Source organism: Trachemys scripta, chromosome 3, assembly GCF_013100865.1.
Source record: "Trachemys scripta elegans isolate TJP31775 chromosome 3, CAS_Tse_1.0, whole genome shotgun sequence".
NCBI lineage: Eukaryota > Metazoa > Chordata > Testudines > Emydidae > Trachemys > Trachemys scripta.
The window spans coordinates 44,481,857-44,509,483 of NC_048300.1; the positions used below are offsets into that span (position 1 = coordinate 44,481,857).

A 27,627-nucleotide genomic window follows, 5' to 3' on the forward strand; every position below is an offset into this window, starting at 1 on the left:
GAAGTTAATATATTTGTTCTCCAAACCAAACTGCTTTGAGAGTGAATTATGTCCTTTTGGCATCCATTCATTTTTAAAGCTTTTTCTTGAACCATTAGTTTATTTTCAGAGATAGTTAAAAAGCCTTACAAACAGCAATTCAAGTACAATAATTCACTGCCCTGACTAATCAATCAGTAGTGCAGTACATTAGTATATCATCAAGTCCCGGTTCCCAAATATTGTCTTCGATGAAAGCAACTTCACATACGTAATGCAGACATGTTAATTTGTTATGCTTTTGGCACTGTACTTACAACAAAGAATGCCAATAAACCACTGCCTCCTTTTTTAATGAAATGTTTTAGGTCTTCCTAATGAAGGAGACACAATGAACCACAGTGAATGCAAAGATTTTAGTGGCTTGGAGAGGTTGATGTGGAATACATCAATATTGTAATTAACTTACTAATGCATAGCACTGCTCTCTACTAGATCAAATCAGTACTGTTCAGTTGAGTACCATAGGCTCTGTACTGCTAAGAGCTAAGGGAGATTCTCCTTTAGCTCAAGTGGCAGAAACCTATGCTTCTGGAGGAAGAGAATATAAATTCAATCTCCAGTGTCACAGTGGAGTTCAGAATGGCTGTAGTGTGCAGCACAAGGACAATTGTGAAGTTCCTTGAACTTTATTGCAACACATTAGTGGGATCGTATAGAAGTTTCATGATTTATTGGATTAGGTTTGAATAATTTACCTACTGAGTTACTATTGATATAAACAGGATTTTAAGTCTTTGGGCCAAAGTATGCCAAGGAAATTTACTCTGACAGGTTACAGCGTATAGATTGCCAAGGCAAAATACCCATCGTATTCCTTAAGTGAATAGTCTGGATATGATCCTATACTTACAAAAAAGCAAATAAACCACCAACCCAAAACCCCAAACAACCCCCTCCCTCCCATTTTTAGGAAGACGTTAAACTACTACAAATTCAGCGTAGATTAACCTAGACTGTAAGCACAATGCCTATGTATTAAATTGCTACGTAAACCTCCAAGAATGCTTAAAGCACTGTATATGAATGCTTAATAATAAGGAATTCTTCACGTCATTTTTAAAGATGCTAGACCTCATGAATGGCCCAATTCTAAAAGCACTACTGCAGGCAAAATCCTGTGAACTTCAGTGGAAGTTTTGCCTGCACAAAGCCTGCAGGATCAGCCCCCCCAAAACCCACACAGCCCTCTTCTAAAATTTCTGCCCCCACTTTATTTTGTTTGCTCCAATCATTATTACACAATGCCTACCACTTTACTGGGCATATTTCTTTTTATTAAACTGTTGCCTTGTTAGGATGCATTAATGAAAAATATGACATACTTAATACTTCCCACTGAACAGAATTCATAATGGAAGGACCAGGAGCTTAAACTAAGAAAAGAAAAAGTTAGGCTAGATGCCAGGAAAGCAGGTCTGACCAGTAAGAGCAATCGAACAGTGGATTAGACTTCCCAGAAGTGGGTGGCTGAGACATAATTACTGGGGATGTTAAGAACAGTTTTGGAAGGATGCTAGTGGGAATGATGTAGTTAGTTCCGTGAAATGGATGGGAACAGACTAAATGATCCACATATTTTTTCCTGGAGCTATACAGTTCCACAGATTAGAACGATGGGTATTTCAGACTCATGAATTGCTCTGTGTGGTCACTGTATACTCACACTCCTTCTTGGTAGTAAAGCTGGTCCATTCGGAAGCACTGCTGCCTACAGAATTGTAAGACACCACTCTCATGTTGTAGACTGTGTAAGGCTGAAGATCACTCACATTGGAATTCTGATCTTTACCTGTATACTTCACTTCAATTGGTCCAGGGTTACAGGTCTTTGCCTGTATTTGTAAATGTGGAGGGCAAGCAGTGTACATGTGGAGTTCATAGCTAGAGAAAAAGATTGACATTTTGATGAAAGTCTTATAAGAGGAACAAACAAACGATCAGTGAGCACTGTTTCACTCTGGCTGCTAGATATCTGGTTACTAGTTAATAGGATGGACGTCAACTTCATTGCTTTTGGGCACTCTAAATCCCATTCAATCTCTAATGCTTTGGTCCTGATTTTAGGGTGATGACCTCTAATCCCATGCCCACAAACAATTATGCTTGTAGTTCGACAGCTACAATATTGTGCCTACAACGAAACTGTGGATGTACTCACATCTAACTGCTTGCGCCTGCAAATTAAGTAGTTAAATCTAGCTACCTATCTTTAGTATTTATAAGATATCTATATCTGTGCTGCCAGTTACTCTCTCAACTTATTGCTGGTGCAAAACAGCAAGTGCAACCATTTGTTGTTGCACAATTGCACTTGCCTTATTAAGATCCTGGTGAAAATCAGGCCAAGACATTAATCCCTGCTATGCCTTAGCAGGGCTGCATTTCAAGTCCATTCTGGGAGAATATAAATGTGCAATGTCATTACTTTGTCATTACTCTGTCACACACATACCAGGCAGCTGCCATCTTGGGTTTGGATTCATGGCATGCTGAAGATGAAGGAATATGCTGTCCCTCTCTGAGCGGGAACAGGTGACCATTTTAGGAGCATGTTGCTAGTTCCAGTAACTGCTTAAGAACTGAACTTCAGTACAGTACACAACATTGTCCTGAAAACTGGACATTTTGTGGAAGGACTCAACAGGACAGCCTATAGGTGAATCCATACCTAGGCACAGGTAGGGTAACCAGATGTCCTGATTTTGGGGTCTTTTTCTTATATAGGCTCCTATTACCCCCCGTCCCGATTTTTCACACTTGCTGTCTGGTCACCCTGGGCGCAGGGGATTTGAGGAAGTGGGTGCTGGTGCAAGAGCCACATGAATAGCTTTACATTTAATTTTGGTCTAAGTAGGTTTTCCGCTGGCAGAATGGCAGCAGTTTTTGGCTTCTCATTAATTCATATTTCATTGATGGTTAAAGATGATTTTTCTCTGGTTCTGTTGGCTAAGCTTGCTGCAGGGCACTTGGGGAGTGGGGCAATATAGGAGATTGGACATGAACCTGCCATTTCTATCCAAAATACACAATAGAATCAGCCAGTTTCTGGTGTGAGTACACTCATGATGCTGTAAAATACAGATTAATTTAGAATAGTACAATTCACTTAGTCTGAGGCTACCAATGAAAACCACTCAGAAGCATCAAGTGCTGCTGCCTGCTTAGGGCTTGATCCTCTACTCGGTGAACTCAGTGGAAAAACTCCTAATGACTCAAATGGGATAGGAACGGGCCCTTATTGAGTGGGCTTGCTGCATGGAAAAATTTACACTCGCTCTCCATAGACTGCACTGGCAACTGATTGGCTTCAAGGTGCAAATGAAGGTGTTGACCTTGATTTATAAAACTCTCCGTGCTTTGGTCCTGTCTAGTCCAGAGAGCACTGCTTTTTCTCCTCCCCCCGCACTCTGCCTCACAACAGTTGATTTCTATGGCTTTTGCTAACAGTCTCTCTATGTGAGTGGCAGCGATAGGAAGTTTTCCATTGAGGAGCCTGACTCCGGAATTCACTTCCCTTATTGCTCCAGCAAAATCCAAGTTTATTAACATTTAAGACACACTGCAAGGTTCCTCTACCTGTACAATGTTTTGCTTGAGAGAAGATGCCCAAGGAGGGCAAGCACCGGTTGGGAGGATTTCTTCTGCGTGGAATGTACACCAATTTGGAGATCATCATCATAATTTACAAATATGTAAAAGAATACTAAAAACAGGGCATGAGATTATCTAAAATGACTAGAGGACTTAGCCACACAACTCCCAATGATCTAAATGGAAATTGTGTGTCTAAATCTCTTAGGCTAGGTCTACACTACCCGCCTGAATCGGCGGGTAGAAATCGACCTCTCGGGGATCGATTTATCGCGTCCCGTTGGGACGCGACAATCGATCCCCGAATCGACGCTCTTACTCCACCAGCGGAGGTGGGAGTAAGCGCCGTCGACAGAAAGCCGCAGAAGTCGATTTTGCCGCCGTCCTCACAGCGGGGTAAGTCGGCTGCGATACGTCAAATTCAGCTACGCTATTCACGTAGCTGAATTTGCGTATCTTAAATCGACTCCCCCCTGTAGTGTAGATGTACCCTTAGCTGGCTTTGAAAATCTAAATCAGATTGTGAATCTTACCTTTCCACAATGCCATTCGGTGACCGAGGTTCATTCCATTGGAAAAAAGCTGTTCTTGAGGTTATGGTATGTATATGTGGAGGGGGCTGTTGAGAGGGTGGTGCTGGTTGAGTGGTTAGTTGGGCGACTGGTCCTTTGGTGCAACAGTTGAAACATGTGCAGGCCTCTACACCAACAGAGTAGGTGGTGAAAGGTTTAAGTCCATGTATTGTTTGCTGGGTGGCAGTCCCTTCAGACAACTGTAAAAGGCAAGAGAGAACTTTACACAGCACAGGACACTGTAAATGCTAAGTCGGATTCATTAAATGTTCTAAGTGGTAGGATCTTTGATTTGGTGTGTCCAGGGAATCTAGATTTGATCTTATCTTTCATTATCTAGTCAGACAGGGTGAAATTCACCCAGTGCAGTGGGTCTTTACAAGGCCTTCCCCACTGTTTAAGTCCTGTGATGGACTGCACTCGTGAAGCAGCTATGCACAAACACCTCTACATCCCTATGTGCAGCGTTATAAGGATCCCACTTCTGGCCCTGAAAAGTTGGTGGGCATTGTCAAAGGATGACAGGCAGATGACAGAACGAGGAGCAATGGTCTCAAGTTTCAGTGCGGGAGGTCTAGGTTGGATATTAGGAAACACTATTTCACTAGGAGAGTGGTGAAGCACTGGAATGGGTTAATTAGGGAAGTGGTGGAATCTCCATCCTAGGAGGTTTTTAAGGCCCAGCTTGGCAAAGCCCTGGCTGGGATGATTTAGTTGGGGTTGGTCCGGCTTTGAGCAGGGGGCTGGAATAGATGACCTCCTGAGGTCTCTTCCAATTCTAATCTTCTGTGATTCTATGAATGTCCAGGAGATCTTTGCATACACAGAGTCAGTGACCCTAATATCCTGCACAAGTGGCACAGAAGGGACATGTCCTCTATTTCAGTCCATAGGAAACCCTCTCAGCAAAACTGAATCCATCAACCTTTAAAGAGAAACTGAATTAAATAGCACAAAGAAATGTGTGTGGATAGGAACTGTGTGGAAAGTAATGGCAGCAAATAACTAAGGAAAAAGCTTCCTGGAGCTGCTATTTCTCCAGTTCGCTGCGGTCATTTGTGAGTATGGTTTCCAGATCCAAAGAAATCAAACAGCATGTAGAAAAAAGCAATTTCAAACACAGTAACCACCTGCTGGGTGATTAAGCAAGGCAAATGGCACAGGCCACAGAGTCCCAGGGTGGACAGCAAGGAAACAGAGCATCAAGACAAGACTGAAAGCACACAAAGTCAGAGTTTTATAATGCCTTCCACTCAGTGATGGAGAAGCCAGGCACCCCTGCAGGCACAGCAGCCACACGGCAGGTCTGAGGGGATGAGAAGAGAAAGACAAGAACATGCAGGCTGAAGTAGATATGGACCCAGCTGATCATTGTAAGAGGGATAAGGACAGGCCACGCAATCAGCAAACAGCAGACGGCTCATGCTCACAGACAGGAATGATGAGCAAGGAAGACGGTGTTCCCAGCCACTTCCATGCCAGATTAGACTGGGGTAGTTGGAGAATGGGCACATACTACTACAAAAGGTGAACAAAGTTAAGCCTTGACAGATGGTGACATAGACACAAAGGCATGGAGGAAGTTGAGCACAAGAAATGGGGTGTGTGAAGCATGGAGGGTCCCATTTGCCACTGAATTGCACCGCACTTGAGAGCTGATAATATCAGCCTTACTTTACTCAGACTTGTGTGGCATTTTGCCTTGGTTTGTGCAGTATGGCTCCGGGTACCCTTCACAACCTTCTACCCTGGCCCAAGGTCTGTGGTCACTCCTCTTTTTTGTTTTCAAGTCCAGCTAAACAATGCAGATTTCCTGACTTAGCGAAGTTACCTGATTTTCTGGCTATTGGCTGGATTCTGCCTTGTAACAGGCCTCAGAGAAGAAACAGAGATGCTCCACAAACTCACTGAAACCTTCAGTGATCCCCTCGTCTGATGAGTCTCTCTTTGCGTATGGGGGAATGGGCATTAGATTGCAAAGTGAAAATCTACTCTTCCCCTTAGTCCAAGGGCCTTTGCATGCTAAGGAACAAGACGACCCCGTGGAGCACAGCTCTGAAGCACACAGGAGAGGGAAGAGGTCCAGAACCCTCCATGGGCTCCTCTGGTCCTGTCCACCACCCAGCTTGAGCCTCAGAACCACCCGGAGCCCACCATGTTTGGGCCTTCCATGGCCAGAGGGTGGGGCTGGATCTGCCATTTGCATTGTCCTTTTCAATTATTTCCATGCCACACTTGGCTCCTTACATCTCCTTTAGAGCCAGGCCCCCCTGTTTAGCAGATTGCCTGTCTGGTCCCACATACGCGGACTCCAAACTCTCTAGCTGTTGCCTAAACAGTTGACTTACTGAGATTAAACTTCAGACCCAACCTGGGTACAGCAAAGAACTGAGACACTATGGATGGTGTTACCAGCTAAGACCAAAAGAAAGAAACGACTCGTGGCAGATGGTCATTGGATGTTTTCAGATCCTCAAGGCCCTAGGCCTTCTAGTGCTTTTTATACTTTTTAGGCAAAGGAACATGGAATTTTTAAAACCTAAAAGCTACTACTTTAAACAACATCATTACACTCCCAAAACTGCTTAAATAAGAACAATGACGACAATTAACCACTGGGTGCATGATTTCCCCCCGCAATGATATTTCTATTTTCTATGTGGAATCTAACAGACCACAAAAGACACTACACAGCACTTAATCTTTGTGGGGGGGCTTTGCAGAGGGGAAGTTACCGTAGGGCTGAAAGGAGCAGATGAAGAAGAGAATCCTTAGACACCCTATATGCTGTACCTTTCCCAGATGCCCCTGGAGCTGGGATGGGGATGGTCACGGAAGGGGCTCCTATTGCATGCTAGAGACATGACATATGCACACCTTTGTTACATGTTAATTGTGAGATACACTGAAAGCCTCTTGCTGTCTTTCTATCAGTTCTTGTAACATTCTGTTGTAGGACTTACTGAGCTACTGAGGGACTGAAACATTCTTAAATGCTATAAAATAACAATGTAGAGTTTATCAGTGCTTTCAGATGCATTTACAGTGGTCGTTATTATAAACTTTTCAGTTTTGCATTGGATAACCAGATAACATTACTGCACTGTTTGCAATATTCCTAGGTGTTTCCAGTACTTTGTATGCTACTATACAATATTATCCCTGTGCCAACTGGAAAGTGTTTCAGGGCAACCACCCTGGCCTTAAAATCCATAAATCAAAACACAGTAATGTCCAAAGGGAGCAGCTGTTTGGTCACCAGCTGTAATTTCTGTCTGATCTTTTTGGGCAAACAGATTTCTGGAAAGTTTGTATTTCAATGTAATCAATAACCTCCCAGGAACATTGCATTGGATCCCCCTGCATTTTCTCACTATATAACACAATGATAAAGGCTCTGGAGTCAAGGTTAATTCTTTTAGAAGCACAACATTTAGCTAAGTGGAGACGTCAGTCCTTCTTCGGCCAGAAGAGAGCACTGCTAAGTAGAAAAAAAAAAAAAAAGAAGCTAACAGACTTAAAATCCTAAAAAAATGTCCAGAGTTCAACTGGAAATATAAATAGAATAGCTTGATAAACACTCACCACCACATCGGTCCCTCTGGTGCTGTTTGAGAACAGCCTGTAAAGACTAACTATCCCGTTTGGCTTAAGAGGGGGGCTGATGTTTACCACAGCTAATGTGGAAGCCACAGTGTGGAACATGGGTGCGTGGAGGCCTTCAGGAGGGGCCGGGCCTGTTCTACAGCGTGCCCAGCTGCTAGGAGTCCGGCCCGCGGAGTTTACTGACCAGACCTTGAAAACACAAAACAAAGAGGAATTTGTGAAGGGTTTGAGCCTGCAAGATGCTGAGCACTCCTGGGAGGTGCTGAGTTGCTGGGGTTAATACAGCTTTACTGGTGGCAAGATGAAACTGCACCGTAACTTAAGACAATGTTGTGACATTTCTCTAGTCCCTCCATCTGGTTCAAATCAATTCTTTTTAAAGAGGGGAATAAAACATTTTTAAGAACAGAAGAATGGCCACACTGGGTCAGACCAAAGGTCCATCTAGCCTAATATCCTGTCTTCCGACAGTGGCCAATGCCAGGTGCCCCAGAGGGAATGAACAGAACAGGTAATCACCAAGTCATCCATCCCCTGTCACCCATTCCCAGCTTTTACCCATTATGATTAAGGGGGGCAAGTACATTTTCATGAGGTTCCTGCAAGGCTGATTTAAGAACAGACACTTTTGTTTGCCATGTAATACTGTACACCGAGAAGGCCTTAGAAAACTTATCTATCTTACCTAAGATAAGGTAAGAAAGGGCAGCATTCCCTTCACTATTGCAAATTCCAAGGGCAAACTGCAAATACTGACCTAGCCCCAATCCTGCTATTGTATCCCTGCGGGTTATGCCTTTTTGCCTGTGACTAGGTCCAATTAAGTCAATGTGGCTCTGCATGGGATTTAAGTTCCCCTTGCACTGATCCAACTACTGGAGCAGGACCTTAGTGATTTAAGGCAATTGGCAAGTTTTTAAGGGACCCCACTCTATTAAATATATTAATATAATTAATCATTTGGCAAAATTGTCAGTAATCCAAAAAATAATATAAAGAAAACACATTGAAAAGCATGGGTAAGTCAGCACCTCTAAATGTATTCATTTATTTTTGCAATAACATTTGCTTTATTATACTAGCACACAGAGAGTGGTTTCAGTTCCAAGGTTTCAAAACACAGCAGCTTGAATTAGGCCTGATTAAAAACTGCACGTCTCTATGAACTATGCCTACTGATTTTGTCAGCTTCCCAAAACCAGACTGATCTGCAGACTACATAAAACTCAGCACTTATTAAACACAGTCTCCAACAAATCTGCATGAAAATTAAATTTTGCTTTCATCAAGGAGTGCATAAACATATGGAAGGATGTATAATCTTATTTATCAAAAACCATTTGTATAATTAAACACGAATATCATAAAAGGTTGCCTTAGGTCATCATTTGCATGAGTAAGTAATTTGTAGAATGTCAGGTACAATAGACAGAATAGATGGATGTGTGAGTGTATAGGGTTAAATTAGGCTCAATAATAGCCAACCACATAGTGATCAATCAGAATGATAGATCTAAATGGCAATACAAGAGGACTGTCTGAGTGATTTTTAGTATAAGTATCCCTTAGTAAGCTTTCATGTTGAGCAGTTCTAACTACAGTAAAACACGTTCTCACGTAATCTCTGGTCAGTGTTTTTTTTTAAAGTTCTCATCTTGCTTTTTTAAAAACAGACCCTGGAGACCTTTTAGTTTTCTGAATTTACAACACCTACGTTCAGGGAGCTTACATTTTAAAAGGGGTCAGGTGCAGGAGAGAACCAAAAACATACAAGGGCCTTAAGTGTTGTGATTCAAAAACTGTAGATGTCAACTAAAGTTAAAGAATCAAAGTTACTTTCTCATACTCTTGCTTGCACATAACACTCCTAAAGCAAACTCGACTATAAATCCTATACCAAAAAGTTTGCACAGCATATTTCTCTTTCAGTGATCTCTGCAGACAAGTTTTCATAAAGTCAAACTCTTTTCAGTCTACTCCAATAGGTCAAACACTAGCTCAGTTAAGTCCTTGCTTCTACAAAGATTTGACAATAGTTGCTCATTTTAAGGAGTATTTTTCTTCATGGATGGCAAGTTCTTAGGCAGGGTGAAGTTCCAAGAGATCCACCTGTATTGACTCAATACCAACCTTGGGGTGAAAGGCTCCAGAGTTTTATTCTGAACTATGGGAACATGCCTGTGAGGCCTTAATGAGCAAATCATTTAACTTCTCTTGGCCTCAGTTTAGCCATCTATAAAAGGGTAAATGGACATAAAAATACATTCCTTAAGGGAGTGTTATGATAATTAGTGATAACAAGCACTTTGAGATTCTGAGATATAAGTATTCATTACAGACATAAATGACATATTTAGGCCTTGGCTACACTTACCAGCTAGTTCGACGGCTGGAAATCGAAGTTCTGGGTTCGACTTATCGCGTCTAGTCTGGACGCGATAAGTCGAACCCGGAAGTGCTTGCCGTCGACTGCGGTACTCCAGCTCGGCGAGAGGAGTACCGCGGAGTCGACGGGGGAGCCTGCCTGCCGCGTGTGGACCAAGGTAAGTTCGAACTAAGGTACTTCGACTTCAGCTACGTTATTCACGTAGCTGAAGTTGCGTACCTTAGTTCGAATTGGGGCGGGTAGTGTAGACCAAGCCTTAGACACATGCCTGAGTGTATACGCAAATCAGAAAGTTATACATCCAACTGCTAGCATTTGCACCTGCAGTCAATTGTACCCATTAAAAATTGAAGGCTGTGTTTTGATCCCTTCCAAAATGCATCACACGGCATTCATGAACCATTACAGCTTGTTGCACTGATTAATGTAATGCTATGTGGTATGCTTTTGTACACAAAGGAGAAGAAAGTATTTTGAAGTTGCACTGCATCATTCTGAGGTGTGATGCAGTTAACATAAGGGGCATGCAATAATAGTCATAAAAGACTCTGCAGAGAGAAGCATCACCTGCTATATATATTGTATCAAGCCATAAAAAATAAGCTAGCCAAGAGCAGAACAAGGGTAAGAGTGTGGGGGAAGTGATCATGACACTAGACTACCAATGTAAGTGGAGACTTCGGGGACTACAGTGTATGGAGAGAAGAAAACCATCAAAATAAGGTACTTGTTACTTTAACTCTTTTAATATATTGCTTCAATAATCAGTAAGTCTTACATCATAGTGCGTGGACTCAGAACCCTGCCAAAATCTGTACAGCCATTAGTGGGTGCAATGTCTCAAGAAAGCCACGAAGGGGCTCCAAAACCATCTACAGAAGGAGTATTTCAGACCTCTTCATCAATTTGCTGGCCATCTGCCCAGACAGCACTTTGAAGTAGGGTCAGAGAGAAAGAAGCTCTCTGGAGGCAATATATTCAGAGAACTAGAGAATTCCAGTCACAGGTAAGCAAGTTTGTTTTCTTCTTCATAAATGGACCTCCATAAACCCCTATTCTTGGAGACTGGTGAGCGGCAATCACCCAGAACGGTCATATGGCAGCTTCCAAGTCTGACAGCACAGCCAAGAACTGGCAAAACCTGGGTTACACGTGACTGTCCTACAGACCTTAATCATAAGGAGTGGCAGAAACATGCTGCAAAAGCTGCCTCAGCTCTAGCACAATAAGCCTGCCTTGGATAAAATCTCACCTGCAATAATGTTCGTGGATTCTCCCCAGCACACCCACTTTCCCAAATTCAAGGTAGGGTGACCAGAGAGGGGGTGAGGGGTAATAGGTGTCTATATAAGACAAAGCCCCAAATATCAGGACTGTCCCTATAAAATCGGGACATCTGGTCACCCTAATTCAAGGCCAGTTCCTCAGCAAAGCTGAGTACCGACAACTCCCACTGAAGGCAATTAAATCTGTTTGGCTTTCAGACATGGATGAAGATCACAGAATCATAGGCAATGGGGATGGAAAAAGCTTGTTAGATCATTGAGCTCATCTCCCTACCCATGCAGGAATGGTCCCCACAATACTTTAAAAACTCAGGTCTTACAAAGGAGCTAAAGTTTTGAGCAAGAAAATGGATTGCAACGTAAAATAATATGTAAAGTTATTCAATCTGTACAGGAAATCCTAAAGGGAATTAAAGGGAAGGGCTGGACATAACTATGCCTCAGTGCAGGGAGATTGACTAATGACCTCTTGAGGTCCATTCCAACTCTATGTTTCCATGATTCTATGACATAGGCCAATAGCCGTCATAGCTGAGGTGAACCACCAGAAGGAGGAAAGCACCTCACCAGTGGGCAAGCAAAATGACTTCTCAGCAAATGAATAATGAAAGGGCTACAGAAGCTGCCAAAATAACACTAAAAAAAGAGTGACTCATACCTAACATATCCTAGGGGAGAGGCAGCTCTGAGTTAAGAGAGTGGACCAGGGGTCTCAAATTCGCAGCCCGCGGGGTTATTTCTTGCGGCCTGCCAAGCTCCCCACGCCCCCTTCCGTCCCCCCTGGAGTTATTTCCTGCAGCCGCCAAGCTCCCCTCCCCCCTCCGCTCCCTCTCCCCTGAGTGCACCGCGTCCCTGCTCCTCTGCCTACCTCCAGGCGCTTCCTGCCGCCAAACAGCTGTTTGGTGGTGCTTAGCGCTTTCCAGGAGGGAGGAGGAAGGAGTGGGGAGCCACACGCTCGGGGGAGGAGGCGGAGAAGAAGTGGGGGAGGGGCGGGGATTTGGGGAGGGGTTGGAATAGGGGTGGAGAGGGGGCAGAGTTGGGGTGGGGACTTTAGGAAGGGGGTTGGAATGGGGGCAGGGAAGGGGTGGGAAGAAGTGGGACAGGGGCGGGGCCTCATGGAAGGGGTGGAGTGAGGGTGGGGGCTTTTGTACCTTTATATGAAAAGGTGTCAGTGATGCAACCCTCGGGCCAATGTACTAGTCCTCATGTGGCCCTCGTGGTGATTCGAGTTTGAGATCCCTGGAGCAGACACAGAATCAGAAAAAAGAAACCAGCGCTCTTGACCGTCTGACACTGACCATCTGAAGAAGTGCAGTCCCGGTTAATTTAGTAGCAGTATTGTGAAAAGAGTTATTATGTTCTTCACACACTATATGCCTCCCAAACGATGGTAGATACTTATATTGGACAGATCAGATGGAAGTCCCTTTAAACACTCTGACTCGCAGGAAAGTTCAAAAGAGGGGATTTGCTGTTCATACTGAGGCTAACACAAGTCTGGCAATGGGCTATTAAAGAGGAGACCGCTTCCAGTATTGAAGAGGATTCATCTGATATTGGGGTAAGTGACACAGCATACACTGCCATGAGATTTAGTGTCCTACAGTCATCTATGTGTCTGTGAGAAACAGAAGGATCAAAAGCACACCTGTGCATGGATGCACAAGACACAGAAAAGGATGCAAGGAGCCAACCTCTTTACCCCTGCAGACAGGTCAAGCATAATTAGTCCTTGCATACGGTAATAAGCCCAAGGACTCCACAAGTGTAGCACTGCAGTTGGTGCTAGCCTTTCCAAAAATGACCCTGCAGGACCTCTCTATACATGCCAGCAGAGCTGGACCTTTGCAGGGGGGAGTGCGTAGCATTTTTCAAGGACGATGCAGTGGCTATGTTTCCCCTCAGCTCCTGGGACCTCTCAGAGACAGGGTTTCGGAGTTTCAGTGCTCACTTTTCAGTTTTCTGAAATCAGCCGCCAATCTTAAGGTTGCATAAATATCGGATTTTTGCAATGAACAGAGATATTTTTGTTTCAGCAAAAACAGGACTCATTAAATAAAGGTAATGGCGCTTGTGTGATTAAGTCCCTGCACATCCTATTAGCAAGGTTTAGAAACAAAAGGCTCAATGTTTTGTTTTGGCTGTGCTGTGCACTTGCATTGGAACTTACAAGAGAAGGAACAGGTAGTTTCAAGCCATCTTTGCACTTTCTCTATTCTTGGGCCTGTCTAGCCCCTAGCATAATTAAGAGCAGTTTCAGGGACACTTTATTTTATACACAGCTGCACTGGCACTCATGAGCCATTCTTGCAACTAAGTGGCCAAAGTGCAGCCAAAATAATTTGGGGTTGCTTCTGCAGAGACAACACATTTCAGAGCATAGTGCAAAAAGTCCATCTCTATACAGATCTGATGTGCCCTATACAGATCTGATGATGAAATAGTGTATTAATTTCTGGGCAACACCTTACCAGAAAGGCATTGACAAACTTAGAAGAGTTCAGAGAAAAGCAACATAAAACATTCCTGGTGCTAGAGAGACTGATTTATGAGGAAAGAAAAAATTATTAGGAAAGATGATAGATTAAAAGAGCTAAATAGATAGAGCTTGGTTATGAGACAAGGGGAGCAGCCATAATTATTTATTAATATTTGTGAAGTGTAAATATCAAAGATACAGAGGGATTATTTAACATGGCACATGGGGATATAACTAGAATTGAAAAATGAAATTGAGAATAGAAAGATTTAGGGAAAACCTCCTGCCAATGAGATCTATTAGGCCATAGAAATACTCTAAGGAAATGGTGAGAACAATTCTGTAAGAACAATTCTGAACTGAGAGGGAGATGGACTTGCTGGGAGCTAATAGGTCTTTCTAGGTAGGTACTTATATGATCCTCATTACTGTAGCATCTGAGTGCTTCACAACATTAATGAATTTAACCTCACAAACACTGCTGTAAGGTAAGGGAATATCATTATGCCCACGTTACAGATAGGGAACTTAATTCAGAGAGATTTAGTCACTTGCCCAAGTCAGACAGGGAGTCCGAGAGACCTGGGAACTGAATCCAGACTGCCTGAGTGCAAGTGCAGTGGCTTACCATTCTTTGCTCACAGCTTGAAGATTGGGCAAAGCTACTAGATGGCAATGCAAACATCAAGGTATAACAAGTTTGTTCTGCAAAAACTGCCTGGCTTTAGTTGGGCATATGGTATTCTCACAGCTTTCATATTACTGGGGGGACATTTAATGTTTTCAGCCACATCACGGCCTAGTTCTTCATCTGGTTATTTATGCAGTTTAGGAGATTAGGGATATTTAGTCTCCAAGGGGACATTTAGACCCCAGGTTCTCTGCAGTCCCATGCATTCACTGCTATTTAAACGGTTCCTGTAGCATTGATGGCTCTTGATTCAACAGGTACATTAATAGTCCATACTCTTCAGGCACATCTGGACTTGCAAATCTTGATGCCTGAGTGTTGCGGCCTTAATGACCCAGGCTCTGCTCTCATCATTGAGGTTAAAGAACTTCCATGGACTAAAATATTTACAACCACAAATACAGCTGATCAATTCTGCTTCATTGTTCTCCCAAGGCAGCGTTTTGAAGATGCAATAGATATCCTCAAACTAACTTGATAAAATCTGATGCAGATGCCCATATGGCTGGTGACAATCGCTACCTAGCAAAAACCAGTTATTGAAGCAGAAATTTCCTTATGCTAAGCATCCTTTAATTTAGCAGTCAGCAATGGAGGGGATTGATTTACCATTGCCAAAGAGTTAAGGACATAAACAGAGTATTTCTAAGGGTCTGGAAACGTCTACTTTTAGCCATTTTAGCAAACAGCACTCGTGCACACAGCACAAATGGCAGTTGTGCATTTCTGTGACGACCAAAAATCCCTCACTTTTTCAGCATGGTGGAAAATTTCAAATCCTATATCACCTGGTTTTACTGTGCAAGGGATAAAATCACATCCCTATTGGGGGCAGGCTACAGGACTACAATGTGTCCCCTCTGTAGCCTTCCATGACCACTACTCCTGGAGTAATGATCACTCCTGCCTTATATCTCGTATGTAGGTGTATCCAATCACTGCATAAGTGCAGATCTAACAATCCCTCTCCAGGTCCACTACTAATACACTTCTGCACTGGCATAGCCAGTGCCAGCAGGGAGCCCACCTTGCATGTGCAAAAGCCATGCTGAAGAGCAACTCTACTCTGCCCCACTCACATGCACTGCAAGGGTCCCACAGTGTGAAAGGACTTGGGATCCAACCCTGCTCCTGTTAAAGTCAATTCCAAATCTCCCATTGACTTTACAGAGAACTGGATCAGGCCCTTGCTTAGGGCAGTGTTTTCAGACATTACTTCTGATTTGGGATCCCTCCATTTCTGGGTGCCCTGCTTTAGACATTTTGAAGGGACCTCATTTTCAGAGGGGTTCCTATTGACTTCAGTACAGGCGAGGTTGCTCAGCACTTCTGCTTAGATGTCTAAAGTTGAGTACCCCAAAATCGAGGCCCGCAAAATCACTGGCCGCTTTTTGCAAATAGAGTGCAATGGGGGTATTTTAACAACTGCGCATACATTCTGGGAATAAAACTCATGAAACTAAATTATTAGCTCTCTATGAAAAATATCTTAGTCATTTTATAACTAATATTAAGTTACTGGGTGTGCTTAGGGCAAAGGCCCCACTTGCATAGTATTTTGCTTTGTGCTCTGGTGTAATATAATGCCAGGAGGCATTGCTCATGGTAGGCAGGATAATCATTGCCTCTTCTATGTACAGTCAGATACAGTGGAACCCTCTCTAGCTGGTGACATAAACTGACTGTCACTACTGGGTGTCATTTTGTTCCTAGCTACTTTTAGATATGAATCAGCCTCTCCCCAGACAAAGCACAAAACAAAACACTATTATTATTATCATCACCTAGAAGCCATAAACAGTATCAGAGACCCATTGTGCTAGATGCTGTACAAATACACAATAAGAAATGATCCCTCCCCCAGCTTGCAATCTAAATGAGATAGACAGGGAGGATGGAGAAAGGAAGTCTCATATCCTCATGTTACAGTTGAGGAGATGAGGCACAAAGAAATGAAGTGACTTGTCTGTGTCAGAGACAGGAAATTAACAGAGATTTTCCAAGTGCCTGTCCAGTGCCTTAGTTACAAAACCCTCCTTTCCCCCTTTCATTTAGTTAACATCCATAGTAAAGGCCTGTAGATTACATTCATAAAGCTGGGTGGATTTCAGGCATGTGGGTTCTAATGATTCGATAATGTGTTAGGCCAAGTTCGATCCTCTCAACACTGCTCTATGTCTTGACTAATAATCGCATAACACTATTAAAACATTAATAGTTGTGCTAATGCTAAATCCATTCTTGGGGGGAAATATCACAACAGCAAACAGTTTGGGGATTAAAAACCATGTCAAAATGTAACTGCAGTTCGTTTCCTATAATGCACTGTTAAACCAGTAATTAATAAGAGACGTAATCAGGTTTAACTCTAAAAAGCCAACAATTTAATAATTTGCTTCCTATGGGTATATAATGATATAGTTATCTCATTCCCCCGAGAGAGATAAGCAGATATTAAAAGGTCTTTCCAATACCTGTAATGGCTAAGGGCAACAGCTAATTCAATAGATTCGATCAAAATCACCACTCCTTTCGCTGCTACTGATTTATTACTTTGGCTGTAGTTAGTCATCACTCATTTTAGTTTGCTTTTCCGTACTCATAAATTATGCCTATAAATAAAAAGATACAATCAAGGAAATCATATCAATTCATCTACATCCCTGGAGTATATTTTCCCATGGTACTCACACTAATGTCTTTTTAAAGGATAGCTTTTGAATATGTCAGAATCACAATATACCAAAAAAGGTCTGGCCAAAGTTGTACCTTAATAGGTTCACAGCTAATGTGGGAAGCCAATAAATCTGCTCTGATACCATTATTTAGTTAAATGAACAAAACTCTAGGCTTGATTCATAAACACACGACTTGTGTGCATGGATTTGGGACGATGTTGCTGTGGCCATACACTGGCATGCAGCTGAGGTTTCTAAACGTGGAAAAATGTGTTTGCAAAATTGCTCTCTGTCTCCTCCTTTTCATAAACCCCACAAAGATGAAGGATAGATTTCAGTGCAGTAAGAGGTATTTGGAACTGTGATCTCAGTTACACCGGTGAAGCAAAGAAGTTACTCTGGATTTGCTGAGATCAGAATGTTCCCGCAATTCACTTCTAATCTGAACACTTTGTGGAGTGGGTATTGTGGATTTTAAAGAACAAAAACTCAAGGAAGTGTTCATTTGTTTGATTTTGAGGTCCCACTCACACTTTGTTTTTCAAACAATCTAATTATGTCTTCAGAAGATGTATAAATACCGAGACCCTAAGAGTTAAGTAAAAGCAAACTGGTCCAGATGAAATTAGAAACAACCTGTATTTTCACATTTTCGTTATATTGCAGGGTGGGGTGGGGTGGGGTGGGAGAACTTGATTGTGGTCATTTTGTTGTGGTTGTTTAATCATTGGCATATACCTCTGAACTCCAAGTCTAGCCTGACATCATAAGCCTAAATGCTAAAATATCGTGAAACACACTGTTCACATGGAACTACAAAGTATCAAAAATCTTAAAAGAAAATCTGCTCTCCTGAGTGAAGGAACAGAGAAAAAGAAAGAATTTTTATTTAATTTATGCCATCACATTTTATTGCATCTTTCTGGCAGGGATGGAAGAGGAAAAGATGAGCTGAAAGGATGAACGGGAAGAAGTGAGACAAAAGGTGAGGGTTATTTCCAATTGCTGAAAATCCATCACTGGCCAGTAAGAGATCCAACCCTTATTTCACCCCATTTTAAGCCAGAAGAGTCGCTTAGTTATTTGTCAGTAACTAAGCACCACAAGCTGGAGCTGAGCCAAAAAAATTGTCAGACAGGCCAGCAAACAAAGGACTACAACCGCCATTTCTTGAAGCAACCAAGAGGATTCAAATGCTTTGTACTTTCCGTAGTCGGATGTTCCATTACCTTAGCAACATTATACAAGCAGCTAAACAAACTTACAAAACATCCTGTCCCCGAACAACATTAGGAATACAAGCCGTATCTACCTTTGAGGGTCCTGTAGGAGCACCCAAAACACGCCTCTCAACTTTCTCAGATATTTCTCCTAGTGCATTTCCTGGACCCTTCATATAGCCCCAGTAAATGACCTGTGAGCAAGACTGCTCTGCAGGGGTCAGGGATGGATGGAATCTGCAGCAGCTGCTGCAGCCTCCCTCCATGGAGAAATTGGTAGGCTGATGTGTCTTCATAGCTGCAGATCCAGCAGCCCCCAACACCCCTTGTGTACTCCCCACAGAGCACAGCTCCACAAGTAGGGGTAATGGTCCCTGGAAAGGGCTTCTTCCATCCTTGTGGGGGAGCTGAACAATGTTGTTTCTGCTGCCCTTTGGATAGTCAGGATTTGCAGAGGAGAGAGCAGGATGTGTCCCTAAGCCAGGAAAGAAACATTAAGGTGAAGGAAGGGGCCAGAGAGTACCAGAAAAATGAGGTTCCAAGTCTCTCTCCTGGATCTCCTACATAATTCAGGAGTTATGAAGAGGTGGACCCATGTACCACAACCTTTCTGAGGAGCAGGGCGAATGCATTATACACCAATAACTCTGCTGTCAAACGGAAAAGAACTAAGCTCCCCCTCTTACATGTGCTCACCACACTGTCCTTCTGCTGAGAAGAACTGGATGAATCATTGCTGCGCTTAGACTGGCCAGATGGGTTGCTGTAAAGCAACATTCAATGCTCTCTCCTCCTAAGGGTCTGGGCATGCTGTCTCCAGAGTGCTCCCAGTCCCAAGGGTGAGGGAGCAAGAGACTAAACATGCTGCATGAGATCCTCAGCTGGTATAGGTCAGGGTAGGTCTGTCGAAGTCCATGGAGCTACACTGGTTTATACCACTAAGGATATGGGGTAAAATGTTCAAAAGCACCTAATGGCCAGAGTTATAAAGGTATTTAAGTGCCTAAAGGGGTAGATAGGTGCCTAGTGGGATTTTCAAAAGTGCCTAGTGCCTAATTCCCATTTGAAATCTATCGAAGTTAGGTACATAGGCCCTTTAAACACCTTTAAAATCTGGCCCTTAGTGACTTAGGAGCGTAAGTCCTATTTTCAAAAGTGACACATGCACTTAGAAGCCTAGGTCCCACTGACTTTCAATTAGACTTGGGCCCCTAAGTACCTAAGAATTAGGGATGCAGGTCCTAAATCACTCGGGTACTTTTGAAAAATTCCCCTGATCTGCCCTTATAAAACACTAACCACAGGGCTGATGGGCAGGCCCAATTATATGAGCTTCCAGTAAAACATCAGCAGAAAAGAATGCCGCCAAAATTTCTGACCTCAGATTAGATGTTAATGTTATATCCATCAAACTGAATCCTGGTAACTAACAACATTTCTAGAAGTGCTGCAGAGGGCCCAGTCACAGAGGTTTGATTTTATCTGCATTCAGCTGGAGGAAATTTAGTTGCATTTAAAGTTTTATGTCCAGCAAACAAGCCTCCAATGCAGAGACAGCAGAATCAATACTGTGCTTAAGTGAAATATAAATCTGGGTTTCATCAGCATAATATTGAAAGCCAAGCCCTATACTTATGAATAATTTGTCTCACAGGCAACATATAAATTGTCAACAATGGAAGGGCTACGAAGAGATCCCAGAGGGATGCACAAGTGACATCAGCAGAAGAGGAACACACACACACAAATCTCTCACTGGAACAAAATATATTGCTGCTGGCCGAGAAGGAACAAAACCAATTCAGGGCCTCACCAGATAGCCCAGCCCAGTTGCGGAGTGGAACCAAAATAAAAGATAGAGTTTCTTCCTGCCTCAAGTGCAGCACTTCGGTCCAGAAAAATTAGAACATACAGACAACCTGAGTCAGACATCATCAATAAATCATTAAAACCCTTGACTCAAACAGTCTCTGTGCTATGAAAAACAACTTGAAAGCCATACTGATTGAGCTTCTGATTGAGATACCAAGTAATTAAAGGCTGGTGCAAGGAAGAACACAATGTGCATTCAAGAATTTTTGGTAAAGTATTGGAAGCATAAAGAGACAGTGGCAGCATCTAGCATGGGGCGCGCAGCGGGGGTGGGGAGAGGGGATTAATGAAGGTGGAACTGTAGTCATTTGAAAAAGAAAGGGGATATCCAGCTCATGAATCTGTGGCGGCAAACAGAGGCAACATAGCAGTAAGCTAAACTGTGGCATAAGGAACAGAGCCTAGGATTTTCAGCTCAGAAAATACAGGACTCCACCTCTTCAGCTAGAGGAGAATCGCCACTATTTTCTATTGTAACTCCTCTCCCACCTCCCCACACACACACTTGCCCTTGGGTTTCCATTTTTGAGGATTTTTTTAATGCCTTAGGGCACATACAGGGCCACGTTAAGTGATGAGATCTGGTATTCTTTAGAGCAATTTTATCATCAAGAAATTAATATAGCGTGAGGAGAACAGATTTCACATTACTGTGGGCCCATATATGGGTCCCTGAGGGATTAAAGAACATCTGAAAAAGGCAAACCTGAATACAAATACCAATACTTGACACACAAATGCATAGACTTCATCCCTGACACACACGCAGTTGCCAGTAAAGGTTTAACAGTTTTGGTCAAAAAAGGTTTAATTGAAGGAAAATATTCCCTCAAGTATTTTAAGCGTGAAAAATTTCCAGCCGATAAGTGGTGTGTTCTATTTTGGAAAGAACCCTCGCAGCGTCCCTAGTGCTGTTCAGTTCACTGAAGTTTAAGGAAGGAGTTTTATTATTAGCAACAGTAGGAAATCCAATCATTGGAGCCCCATCATTCGTGACTGGAAACACTCTGCTCAGAGATACCAGTCCTTTTCCTCAGAACAAAACCAATGAAAGTCATTACATTTCTCAACCTGGGGCTATCTAGGATCTCTTTCACTGATCTCAACAACACCAGAGGAAAAAGAAAAGATTATCTAGATCACCATATTGGTAATAAAGATCTTTCTAAACACACTGTAGTGAATCCATTTCTCTGCTATCATTCCAAACCCATTTCTGTCATCCTTGCCATTGTTCCTTTTGGTTCCTGTCCCGGACCATTGTGGAGCCACTGGAGGAGGACAAGGAGAGCCATTGTATTCCTTCCTCCAGGCCCCAAAGCATAGTCAGGGGCAGTCTTGAAAGATTGTGTTGCTCATATTAACAATGTAGTTCCTTAGAAATAACTCTGTATAGGCCCAAACCAGCAAGAAGAACACTGCACTAGCAGTTGAACAGAGCTGCAAAAGGCTCTGATATGTGAAACAGATGTCCACAGAGATGAACAGGGTGGGGTGGAGGGAAAATCTCAACAGCGTGGCCCTGTGAAAACATCAGCTTTCATCTCAAATCAAAACAATTCTTGAAGTTCAAAAACTCAATTTACATAAGCAAAAAAGAGGGAGAGACTCAAGGTGTACTGAAGATCACAAAACTCACAATATATTATGCAGCACTTAACCAAGAGTGAGGACCCACTGGTGTCCTGTTATGGGGCAGAGGAGAATACTGGTTCATGTCTGTGAAAACGTGATCACTTTGCTATGAAACTACTCATATTTACATTTACTGCTAACACATCCAGGGCTAGTTTTTGGTGAGGTTGTAAACTCACCAGATTCATTTGAAAACATGAACTGAGTTTCAGAAAATGATACATTGCTAGGAGACCAACGGAAGTTAAACGCATAGATGTGAAATCAAATATGGCCACAGATTGCTAGTAATCCTGTGTGATAAAGGAACAATATGCAGGGATATGTGACTTTGACATTAATGGAAAACAACTACAGGCCAAAGAAACTCACTTGCCTCAGGGTCATGGGACTTTTGCAATCAAAGAAGATTACTTTAGAAAGCCCATTTCTGCAACCCTTACTTACACTCACTGAGTGGTACTTACTCTGCAAACAATCACATTGATTTCAATGGAACTATTTGCATACTGAGGTAAAATACTATTCAAACTCAGCAAAAGTAGCAGAATTGGTCCCGTAGCTACACCTTTAACCCCAAAAGAAAAGTAACAAGTACAAAATGAATATGAACATACAAAATAAAAATAATCCATCAACAGTGAATTAACTTTTAAATTTACCGTGAGACAAATATTTGTAATCCTACCACCTAAAATAAAATAATCCACCAACAAAACCAGTCCATCCTGCTTCCATAAAAGGTAATCTAAAGTAACAGTAAAAATAAAAATATTTGCACATTTGAAATAAAGCTACTAACAAGACCAAGCTACCTTTTAGCAACTGGCACTTCAAAATAAGTTGGTACCACGAAAGTGGCGGAAAGCTCTGATGTGCAAGGGACACAAATGCACACAAATTGGAATTATGATTTTCATTAAGAAATGAAAAAAGAGCATTGAATGAATTTATTCCACATGGAATGTTATCTTCAAGGTCTGATCTATTTTAAATAAATGTGCAATAATTGTTTAAGTACAACAATACTATTACAATTAAAATTGAAACATTTTATTGTATAATTATAATGAACAAGCATCTCTTGTTATTGAGGTGTACAGAAATCTTAATTATATCTGTACACCTTGTAGCTAACTTACTTCATTTCATACCTGATATTCATATTCTGTATAAGGCAGCAACTTGGCATCTTTGAAGGATGTTAAAGTCCCATTATAGACAAGCACCAGGTCTAAATTTATGTGGGTATGAGTTGCTTGTCTTCGGTAAAGCTCATAATATAAAATCTTCCCATTTGGCTGCTGTGGACCAGTCCACAGAATAGATGCGACTGACTGGAATCCATCAGAGCTTGTCTGCATCTCTATGAGAGGGGAAGGCTGCATTTCAGGGGGTGCTTCCAGAGTCTGTATGGATGCCCATTCACTAGTAGCGCATCCCTGCAATGTGCATGCTTGAACTTGTACTTCATATCTTTGGAAACACAAATCAGAAATCAGTCAATAAGGGCATTACAACTGTACATATGCACTACACATAGGATTAGAATCAATTAAGGTTGTTTAGAAAGAGAGGAGTTTTCCTTAATTATTTTTGTCCATATTTTTGAGGAAGAAAGTCTGATCTTGCAGCCCTCATGTGGTTGTCCTCATTTGTGTGAGTAAAACAAATGGGACCACACAGATGAGGAAGGGCTGTTGGACAGAGTCATTATTAATGGAAATGGGATCCAGTAGTGTTTATGTTTCCATTTAAAGTGAAATGTCTGCTTTTAATTTCTCTCAGTCTGCCATTTCTTTGTATTAAACAGAAAACATCTTCCACAAGCGTTTGCCAGAGAAATTATATGGACATTGTGACCCACCAGTTGTCATCCAGACTCAAGAGATAAAAATGTCTCCATGGGCCACAGAGCACAGCAATCTTCCACTTGATCTACCTCACTCAGACAGAATTTATATCCTACTTCCCCTATGTCCAAGTTTGGAGAGTGAGGCCTGGTAGTGACAAGTTTCATGGAGCATGTGCTCTGAGGTCAGTGGCATTGAGGGGGACAGCTTTCCAAGGCTGACTGACAGCTATTCTGTAAATGATCAGCTGGAGAGAGTATTAAAGACACAAACAGATAACATAACAAAAAAAAAAAAAAAAAGGAAGGAAGGGAAACATTAATCAAATAGAGACACACACAGATGCACCATTCCAAATGGCAAGAGACCAGGTCCAAGACAAAAATAATTGATTGAGTGAGTTAAAATTTTGCTGGCTGGGATTGAGGCATCTTGATGATTGATAAACCAGCATGTAACTGGGTTAATGTTGGCCAGAAAGGTCTTTCTTTGGGTACAGAAGGCCAGGTTTGAGGTATTCGGTATCACAAAGTGGATTTATTAGCATAAAGTCATTGGCCCTTTGCTGCTCTAACATGGCCCAGCAGAGTTCCCAGGGAATGGCTCAAGCTAAAGCACATAAACCAGACTCCAAAGTTTCCAAGAAATTATACACCGATGAGTCCTCCGTTTCCTTCTTTACGTATCAGAGATAATATCACAGGGAGATCAAATGGTCAACATCAATAAATTACAATAATAGCTGAATTGAAAGTACTTGAAGAGCTATATAATCTTTGTCTTTTTGGACTATTGCCTTGATTTTACAAAACATTAGCTATACCGAATTATTAGTCTCTCTCAGGATTTAGATTATTTACAGGTACCTTGTAGAAAGAGTTGTCGAAAATTTAAGGAATAAAAACGAACTGCTACACAAATAGATAAGAGGTGGTGATTAAATAATCAAGAATTTGAAAAAAAGATACTTTTGCAAAAACAAGCAAGTTTGTTCTCACTTAAACCTGGTACACTATTTTAAATATAGTTTGCACTAAAATCTAAACAGCAAGTCTGTGCTTTAAACACACACAAAAATTTATCCCTGGTATAACTCAACTATCCTTAGTGCAGATACACCAGAGATGAGCTGCCCCACAGATCTTTGTTTTATGTTTTAATTCGGTTTATAAAATAAGGAAAAACTTCTTGAATACAACTGACTTGCAAAAGTGTGGGGTTTGGGCAAGCTGTGAGCTTGAGTCTGCAAAGGAGCCCCACGCTGTCCCCTGCATTGCTTGTACCCTAGATTGACCTTGCATACTTTACTGAAAAGGTAGACAGTTGATTTTTATTTATCTTGTCTTAGTGTGGACTTTGTGGGAATGAGAACTTTAGGGATCTAACCATCTGTTAGACTGAAGAAAATGTGAGACCTCGCTCCTCAAACCTCATTTTTCAGTCTTTAGGAAAGGTTTAAATACTACCCCAGTCTCAAATTTTTTGAATTATCCTGTGATATTCATTCAACAAAACTAAGTATTCAGAACTTACCTATGGTAGGGTTTTAGGTCTGCTGCAACGTAGGACTGTCTAACAAAAGAAATGTGAGAGGTGTCAAAGTAAACAGTTTTCTTTCCCATTTCAGCAGGCTCACGAATAGAGATCGTATAATTTTTTATATCACCACTGACTTTTGCAGGAGGATCCCAGGCCACCAAAATCTCCTTTGGGGCCCATGCCTGCAGTCGAGGAGCTAACATTCCAGATGGAGCAGAAGGGTGGGTTCTAATTTTAGCTGGTGGGCTAGTGGTGCTTCCTTGACTATTATTTGCAATTACATCATAGCTGTATTCCACGCCTGGTGTTAGTGTGAAGTCAAGGTACCGAGTTTCCAGACCCGAATAAATAAGAGCTCCATCCCTCCTCAGGTCATAACTTCTGATTTTACCATTAGGATTCACTGGGGTTTTCCAGGTGATTTCTATTGACTCTGATCCTGTGACTAGCAACCTGGGGGCTTCCATATTTAGTGGTGGAGCCTCCATTGTCAAAACAGATTGGGATATGCTAGATGTGCAGCCTCCATTAGTACAGGCAGCCAGCGTGAAATCATACTGTGTGCAAGGCTGTAGGTTTGAAATCAGTCTTGATAAACCTCTCCCAACATAATACTCTTCATCACTTAATTTTAATATGTACTTCGTGATTTCTCCATTTTGAATCTGGGGTGGTGACCAAGATGCATTAATCTGAGTGGCACTGATAGCCTGCAGAGATGGAGGGTTCACTAATGCTGGAGCTGCCTCTAGAGTTTGGATTTTGGCTGGTTCACTGGTAGAGCAGCCTCCCACTGTACAAGCAACTATTGCATAATTGTACACTGAATAAGGCTGTAAGTCTTCATCCATATAGTTGAAAGTAGTAGCATCAAAGCTGAAAGGATAGAACACCTCATTTTTTTGTAGCCTATATGATTGAAGAACACCATTTGGTTCTTCTGGGGAGAGCCATGAAATGAGCACTTTATGGGGGTTAGCGGATACATAGGTTAACCTAGGTGTAGCAAGACCTTTAGGGGCAGCTTGACTAGTCTTCGCCACTGACCAAGAGCTATCAGTATAGCCCACTGAATTCCATGCACGTATTTTATATTCATACCTTGTCCATGGCTGTAAATCTTTATCATTATATTTAAATGTATTATTTTCAGTGTTATATTCTGTGAAAACAATTTTCTCCTCTACTGTTGTTGCTCTGTTCCCTGAAGCATTTTCTTTTGTGCATCTGTGAATAACTTCATAGTGAATTATTTTTCCATTTGGATTAATTGGTTCAGACCAGCTCAGTTCAATGTTGGTAGCATTAACTGACTGGATTACAGGTGCCAGCTGAGACGCAGGGGGTGCTTCATCTGTTTGGACTGGCTGTGGTGAAGAGCGAGTGCAACCTGCCACAGTGCAAGCCTCAAGTACTAGAGTGTACAGTGTGAAAGGCTCCAAGCGTCTAAACAGGAACTGACGAGATAAACCACTATATTCCAGATTATCGTCATTTAAAATATTGTACGTCTGAGAGAATAAAGAAAGGGAAATCATCAGTTGGAGAATTTGCAAATGAATTCTAGGCGAGATACTTATTTAGATACAATGTTTATCTTCATAACTTTATAAAGATTATTAATTTGTGACCCAGAAACTAATTTCCTTAACTCCTTATTAACCAAATCTTAGCTTGTTAACGCTGAAAGAATATTTTAATCTACTTTTCACAATTAATACTGATTTGTTTGCTTTTTGCATTTCACTCATCTTGAGCAGTGAAAATATACTAGTCCGTTTCACTTTTGATTATATTTACTTTCTAGTCAATTTCATTTCAGGGCTCTAATACCACAACATAAAGATTACAAACCTTGCAGGTTAATATTGACACCCCAACAAAACTGTTTAAAAGAAACCCCCAAACTTCATAGCAACATTTCTATTGAACTTTGTTGGAACAAAACCTAATGTGGGGCATAAAATTAAATTAAGCTGAAAATACCCCTTTAATAGACACTGTTCTATATAATGAAGAACAATATTAAACTCATTAGGCCTGAAAATATAGCCTTTAAAATATTCTTTCCTGTGACTTTGAAGGGCAGGATTTCTTCAGTGTTCTAGATACTCATAGTTGCAAGAAAGCATATAAGTAGTAATAAATATCTAAATTTGCATATACCTAGAAAGTAA

General features: G+C 41.8%; 1 protein-coding gene across 1 annotated transcript in view; it reads right to left on the reverse strand.

Moving 5' to 3' along the window:
• The window catches only part of USH2A (usherin), a 548,586-nt gene that overhangs the window by 13,834 nt on the left and 507,125 nt on the right, over window positions 1–27,627 (reverse strand). The window contains exons 62-66 of the mRNA XM_034764482.1: window positions 25,445–26,961; window positions 23,213–23,534; window positions 7,791–8,000; window positions 4,167–4,405; window positions 1,706–1,923 (exon numbers count right to left, since the gene is read on the reverse strand). Coding sequence (XP_034620373.1) covers window positions 1,706–1,923; window positions 4,167–4,405; window positions 7,791–8,000; window positions 23,213–23,534; window positions 25,445–26,961 — 2,506 coding nt within the window. The remainder of the gene's footprint in view (window positions 1–1,705; window positions 1,924–4,166; window positions 4,406–7,790; window positions 8,001–23,212; window positions 23,535–25,444; window positions 26,962–27,627) is intronic.